The sequence below is a fragment of the Gavialis gangeticus genome, unplaced genomic scaffold (assembly GCF_001723915.1).
Source record: "Gavialis gangeticus isolate Ggan-Ray unplaced genomic scaffold, GavGan_comp1, whole genome shotgun sequence".
Lineage (NCBI taxonomy): Eukaryota > Metazoa > Chordata > Crocodylia > Gavialidae > Gavialis > Gavialis gangeticus.
The window spans coordinates 1255097-1262283 of NW_017728955.1; the positions used below are offsets into that span (position 1 = coordinate 1255097).

Genomic DNA, 7187 nt, shown 5'->3' on the forward strand with positions numbered 1-7187 from the left:
GGAGGGGGCACGGGGGTTAGGGGCGACGGCAGCTCCCACCTCAGCACCTGGTGCCAGTCGCTCTGCACCCGCACAGTGGCCGCCATTGCTGCCCCGCCCCGGAAGTACATTCCCATTTTTTCCCCCGACCCAGAAGTGCATCCTCTTCCCCCCACCCCGCCCCGGAAGCAGGTGGAGGAGGCTCGACCAATAAGAGCGTGCCTCCTCTTCCGGGTCCTGCCACGCTCTTAAAGGGACAGCCGGTGTACGAGCGCAGGTAAAGGCTATCAGATGAGCTTGAAAAACCCAGCAATGAGCGGTCTCTTCATGGTGAATATCAGTCCTTTTTTTCCCTCCTCTCTCTGATCCCCACGCTCTAGACCCATCGAGATGTCTGGCCCCGGCTCTCCAGGTCACAACTGGAACCGGAAGCCGGAGGACGAGGAGGACCCTTTGGACCAAATGATCTCGCGCACGGGCTGTGCTGCCTTCCACTATGCCGTCCAGGAGTGCATGGCTGAGCACCAGGACTGGAGGAAGTGCCAGTCGCAGGTGCAGACGTTCAAGGAGTGCATGAAGGAACATCAGACGCGGCGCATGGAGGAGCTGAAGAAGCGGCAGCAGTTGGCCCAGGCCGGAGAAGAGGCCGGAGCCTGATGCTCAAGAGACCCAACGTCAACATCTGATCCGCCAGAGCGGGGGAAATTTTAACTCCTGAAACATGCTGCTGACTCCAGGAGGGGTAAAATGCTTTGCCCCCATCATCAGGAGCTGAGTTGATGAAATGGCCCAGAATACTTTTATAGTGGGGAATCCTGGGTGAAATTGCATTTAATTGTGGGGGTACAAATTAAATGTGGATTCAGTTCTTCTGGCGATCCTGACGTAAGTTCTTCTCTTAGGCCAAAGAGCATAGTGAGCGTGATCTAGCATTGCGCACACAATACTGCCGTGGTCTCCACTCAACACATGTGCGCTATGGAAGTCATATAGGAAAAAGTCCTGGGTGCCATGTGGGTTTATCTAAACTGCTCCAGGTGGGAATTTGCCAGGACCCTGGGCTAGGAACCAAGGAAACTCCCCACTTGGTCACTGCCAGACTGGAGAATCAGCCAGCTGGCATAGCCTGCACAATCTTGCTGGTGGGGAAAGGGGGCATGTAGCTTTGCTGTCTCAGCTCTGCTCTGAAAAGTTTCACGTAGTCAGCTGCGTGGAATGAAGGACAAGCAGCGGAGTCAGCTCAGCCAGGCCTGAATCTGACAGCCCAAGGGGGCAGCATGTTTTATTTCCAACACATGAGTGCTTAAACAAACTTTAAAAAACAAGCACTCGGGTACCAGCCAGCCAGCATCAGGGCTGCCCCCTTAGATTGTCCCCTATCATAGAATCGTAGAGAAGCAGGTCTGGAAGGGGCCCCCCAGGGGTCATCTAGTCACCCTTATTCAAGCCATCCCATACAAATCCAACGTTAGCAAAATTACACAGTCAAACCTGACACAACACAAGGCATAACACCCTAATCTGCCACAGGTAAAGCAGGGGGACTGCAGCAGCCAACATCCTGCTTTCCTCTCCCCTCCCCAGGCCTTTCACCTGCCCTGGCATTGCCATGTGGCCTCTCCTCTATTTCTCCCTGCCCCGCCCTGCCCTGGCAAAATCAAGCCATGCCGGGCACTGTACCAACCCGCTCCAGTCCTGGGCCAGGTGCACACCCTTATCTGGTATCACAAGCCCTGCTGGGACCCCAAGACTACAGTGGCACAGAGCTGGCTTGGATTGGGGCCAGGGTCACAGCAGCACCCGAAGTGGTCTTCCTGGGCAACCTCTGAGACAGCAGCAGTCTGCTCCAGAATGCAAGGCTGGGTGACAACGGCACCTATGGGGTCTGGATCCATGCTGTCCAGCCCCCGGGGTTGACGCTCAAGGCCACTGACAAGCAGCAGCACAAGGAGTGGATGGGGATGATCCAGGTGCAGGGGGCAGGTGAGGGAATCCAGGTGTTTGGGCCCCCAAATGCCTCCCACCATGGGGGAGAGAACCCAGGTGGGCCTGACCTCTGCTCCCCCCACCACAGTGGGCCTCTCCACCCCCTGCCTGGAGGGTCTGTGGCCACTGTGGGAGGGGATCCTGACCCACCCGACCTGCTCCTTGCCCCACCACTGCCCCCTGCAACCCCTAGGCCTGGCCTGGGGGGGCCTGGAGGGCCCAGGTGGAGCACAGACCCAGTCCTGGGCCTGGCTGGACCTGGAGGGCACCCCCCAATGCAAGGACCACAGCCATGCTCTCTCCTGCGCCCTGGACACCCCTGATGCCCCTCAGGTGCGCCTGGAGCTGCATGTGCTCTGTGAGTGGGGGTGGGGCAATGGGGGTGTGGCTAAAGGGTGGGGGCAGGGCCATTGGGGCAGGAGGCAGGGCATCACACAGGGCAGGGTCGCTGGTATTGGGGAGGGATAGAAGACTGGGTGGGGCTCAAGGAGCAGGGGGAGGGGCATACATCTGTGGGGCCGGGTACAGAACAGGGGTTATGGTTGCAGCAGGGATGGAGGGCAGAGGCATTGGGGGTGGAGTCTGGGTGTGGCTCTGAGCTTCAAGAAAGGCCTGGCCCAGGGGGGCAGGGCCACTGGGGTAGGAGGTGGAGCCTGGTGTGAGAGCAGTCTCCTAGCTGGGGGAGCACTAGGGGGTGGGGCTAGGTCATGGCAGGTTGGAATTACAGCCTGAGGGCAGAGCTCCAGCAGCAGGGGGTGGGGCCACTGGAGGCCCTGCCCCCAGCCTGGGGCTGCTCTGGGCTGCTGGGGCCCAGATGCGCCCAGGTCTGGGCTGGCACATCAAGGCAGCAACCAAGTGTAACGACCCCTGCAGATCCCCCAAGGAATGTGACAGAGACAGGGATGCCAGAACCAGTGGTGCTGGAGGGGCAGCTTGTGCAGCTGCAGTGCAGGGTGCCCAGGGGTGCCAACCCCTCTGTCTACCAGTACTGCTGGTCCCAGAACTGGAAGGCACTGGGAGAGCATGGCCCCATGCTAGCCTTCATGGCCCAGGCACAAGGCTCTACTGGCACCTACTGCTGCACGGCCCAGAGCCCCCAAGGCATCGCCACCTCCCTGCCGCTCTGCCTGTGTGTGCAGTGTGAGTGCAGAGGGGTAGGGCTGGGGGCAGCAGAGGGGTGGGGGTCAGGGGTCAGCACATGCATGCACATATGTGCATGCACCCCCCCCACCCCAGGCATCCGGCACATGCACACACAACTCAGGTGACTGGACCATACCCCCTGCCCACTTTGCGAAAAGGCATCCAGTGTGATGTAGTGGGGAGCCTGCCCATCTGGGTCCCCTCCACCTCTGGGAGGCCTGTGGTGCCCTGCAGCGTTGGGAGGCCAGCCCAGACACCTGGGTCCCCTCCCTCTTACCACCCCCCACCCTTGCAGACGTGCCCTGGGCTGTGGCGCTGGAGCTGCAGGCAGCACTGCCCATCCACTCTGGGGACCCCGTGGCACTACTCTATTCCTGCCAGGCCAAGCCCCTGGCTGCTAACTTCAGCTGGTTCCAGGATGGGCAGGACCTGCTGGGGCAGAACAGATGCTGGCTGGACCTGAATCCAGTGCATCCTGAGGACACTGGTACTTATGTATGTCAGGCCCGCAACCCCTTTGGTGCTGCCCGCTCATTCCCACCGGACCTGGATGTGCTCTCCGAGTAGCTGCCAGATGCCCAGGGTGGGGCTCCTAGGCTGTCTGTCACCATTGGCTCCTCCCCCATGCAGCATTGGGGACAGGCAGCCAGCCAACCCAGGCAGATGCCTGCCTGTCAATCATAACAGCAAGTGCTGGCTCCCAGCCAACCCTGGCAGGTGCCTGCCTGTCCATCACCCTCACGCCCTGCTCCCTTCCAGTACCAGGCTCAGGCTCTCACCCAACCCAGGCATCTTCCTCCCTCCAGGCCCCACCCACCTGCTCTAGGCCTCTCCCTTTGCCTGGCCCTGACCTCTGCCCTCCCAGATCCACCAGAGGAGGTGCAGCTGGTGCTGGAGCCCAAGGGGTCGGTGCTGGCGGGGGCAGCACATGACTGAACTGCACCAGGGACCGACCCACCCCATGCCCACCTCGACCTAGTACTAGGACTGGCAGTCCCTGCTGCCTCCCCACCAGGGCCCATGCTGGAGCTGCACACGGCCCCCCAGAACCACAGCCCCTCAGCTGCATCTTGTCTACCAGCCTGTGAGGCCCAGGGCTCCCCCGCCCCCAACCCCAACAGTTGCAGAGCTGCCAGGGTCCTATTGGTGTGTGGCCATGAATGGGAGGCTGCCCCAGATGTGGAGAGTGGAGGAGTTGCTTGGTGTCAAGATGCAGGACAGACAGTGGGGGTGCGTCTAATGGCAGTGGCAACCAGAAGTAGCTGCCACTGCCCAGGGCTGTCGGAAAGCAGAATCCAGCAGCTGCACCACCCTAGTGCCGCTGCATACTTGGGGGCGGTAGGACCGACTGCCCCCCACACCTGGGCCAGGTGGGACTGAGTGGCCTGCCACAAACCAGATGGAATCCCTTAGTGGGCTGAATCCAGCCCACAGGTCATATTTTGCCCACCCCTGCCCTAGGAGAAAGTACAACCTGGGCACATACACAACACCGGCATTTAGCCTTTATTAAAGATCCTTAATGGCATGGTTGGAAACTGTCTCCAAGGAGCAAATGTATCCATAAAAGTATTGGCAGAGTCGTCTCTGAAGGCTACAAGGAGCCAAGGGAGGGAACCATTATCTTTACAAAGCGGATGCTGAAACAGGCTGCGTGTGCTCAGTTGGAGAGTTGTAACACCAGGTCTTCAAGTTCCGGTCGGGTCTTCAATCGAATCTTGAAGTCAGACTCTGTGTACTGCAGGGCAGAGAAATCAGAGTTTGTTTCAAGACAGTCATTGCCTAGTTCTTAGTTCTGGAAGAGTCCAGGATACCCACAGGGCTCACTCACTGCTCTATGCTATGCGCGGGATCTGTGAGAAACGCTGGTGGTCCTCTGACTGAGCCCTATGGTGGTAGAATGCTTTCAAACACATCTGACGTTCAGGGCTATTGCTCAATAGGTTTTAGCATTTTGAACTCAATCTACAAGTCCTTCTACAGGTATACAGTATAAGGAGAAAAAAAAGGTGCAGGGTAACACAGGACCCCTACAGGGCAGACTAGGGCAATTGGTGACAGATAGAAGGGACAAAGCTGAGCTCTTCAATGAGTTTTTTTGCTTCCGTATTCCTGAACACAGATCAAAACAAATCTCCCAATTGGATTATAGACAAGCACAGGGGGGAAAACAGCCCACCAACTGTTAGCACTGACTTAGTGAAGGGACACTTGGAGGGGCTGAATGTGTTTAAGTCTGGATGATCTTCATCCAAGGGTGCTGAAGGAATGGGTCAGTGTCATAGCAGAACTACTGGCATGGCTGTTTGAGCACTTGTGGTGCTCATGTCAGGTCCCAGAGGATTGGAAAAGGGCCAATGTGGTCCCTATTTTCAAGAAGGGGAGGAAGGATGATCTGAATAATTATAGGCCACTTAGCCTCACCTCTATCCTTGGGAAAACCTTTGAAAAAATTATTAAGGATCACATTTGTGGGAGTCCAGCAAGGAAAGCAATGCTAAAGGGCAATCAGCACAGCTTCATAGCTGCCTGACTAACCTTGTTTCTTTTTATGACCAGGTCACAAAATGCTTAGATGCAGGAGACGAGGTAGATGTCATCTACCTGGATTTTAAGAAAGCCTTCAATATGGTATCTTATCCTGTTCTCATAAATAAACTGAGTGGCTGTGACATAGATGATTACAGAGTCAGGTGGGTGGCAAATTGGCTTAGGGGTTGCACCCAGACAGTGGTGGTGGATGGGTCGGTACCGACCTGGACAGATGTGGGCAGTGGAGTTCCCCAAGGTTCAGTCCTTGGACCAGTGCTGTTGAATGTCTTCATCAGTGACTTGCATGAGGGCATGGAGAGCATTCTGTCCAAATTCGCAGATGACACCAAATTATGGGGCCCTAGTACACACACTAGTGGGCAGGGAACAAATCCAGAGAGATCTGGACAGGTTGGAAAAGTGGATGGAACAGAATAGGATACAATTCAACAAGGACAAATGCAAAGTGCTGCACCTAGGAAGAAGGAATCAACAACACACCGATAGGCTAGGGGATGACCCTCTCAGCAGCACTGTAGCAGAAAGGGATCTCAGAGTCATTGTCAACTCCAAGATGAACATGAGTCATCAATATGATGAAGTGATCAGTAACTGTGCTCTGTCATGCATTAGCAGGTGTATGACAGGTCCAGCGAGATGCACTGGTCAGGCCACAGTTGGAGTACTGTGTCTAGTTTTGGGCACTGCACTTCAAGAGGGATGTGGACAGCCTCGAGAGGGTTCAGAGCCTGCAGGCAAGGCACTACAAGGAGAGACTGAGGGCCCTGGATCTCTTCGGCCTCTGCAAGAGAAGGCTGAGAAGTGATCTTGTGGCCGCCTACAAATTCATCTCACGGGGGCGGGGAGGTAAAGGGATAGGAGATGCTCTGTTTACCAGGGCACCTCTTGGAGTAACTAAAAATAATGGCCACACACTGACGGAGAGCAGATTCAGGTTAGACATCAGGAGGAACTTCTTTATCGGAAGGGTTGCCAGAATCTGGAATGGGCTTCCAAAGGAGGTGGTGCTCTCCCCTACCTTGAGGGTCTTTAAGAGGAGGCTGGACAAGCACCTTACTGGGGACATCTGACACCAGCACTTTCCTGTCCAGGGCAGGGGGCCAGACTTGATGATCTGCTGAGGTGCCTTCCAACCCTAACATCTGTGAATCTACAAAAAGGCAGCCCACTAATTCAAAGCATTTTTTACTTATTAATAAAGCAAGTCTGAGCTCACTCCAGTAAAAGAGCATCTGTACACTGATCTTCCACAGACAGAGACAGGAAGGCAGGGAGAGGTTAAGAGACTCACCCAAGGACACAAAGTGAATCAGTAGCAAAACCAGGAATACCATGGCCCTAGCTCACAGCCCCTTGCCTTAATCCACAGGACTCTCAGAAACCACCATTTGTTTTGGGTAGAAATATCTGCATAGAGACCTAAACTATACAGGGCTGACACCAGCCCAGACATAGTAGGGATTACGGAAACGTGGTGGGACTCATGATTGGGCGGTGAATGTCACGGGCTATAAGCTGTACAGGAG

General features: G+C 56.0%; 3 protein-coding genes across 3 annotated transcripts in view; 2 read left to right on the top strand and 1 right to left on the bottom strand.

Annotated features, from left to right (window-relative positions):
- The window catches only part of PAAF1 (proteasomal ATPase associated factor 1), a 29549-nt gene extending 29434 nt beyond the window's left edge, over window positions 1–115 (bottom strand). The window contains exon 1 of the mRNA XM_019526599.1: window positions 40–115. Within this exon, the coding sequence (XP_019382144.1) occupies window positions 40–110 (71 nt within the window). The 5' untranslated portion in view covers window positions 111–115. The remainder of the gene's footprint in view (window positions 1–39) is intronic.
- Window positions 116–168: 53 nt separating this feature from the next.
- On the top strand, window positions 169–849 carry LOC109304632 (cytochrome c oxidase assembly factor 4 homolog, mitochondrial). The gene is made up of 2 exons (XM_019527709.1): window positions 169–256; window positions 360–849. The coding sequence occupies exon 2, from the start codon at window positions 370–372 to the stop codon at window positions 634–636; it is 267 nt and encodes an 88-aa protein (XP_019383254.1). The 5' UTR covers window positions 169–256; window positions 360–369; the 3' UTR covers window positions 637–849.
- Window positions 701–3675, top strand: LOC109302374 (sialoadhesin-like). Its single transcript, XM_019527708.1, is given in 6 exon segments — window positions 701–721; window positions 1564–1729; window positions 1732–1962; window positions 2054–2323; window positions 2839–3094; window positions 3285–3675. Coding segments are annotated over 6 exon segments (1335 nt in total).
- The last annotated feature ends 3512 nt before the right edge of the window (window positions 3676–7187 follow it).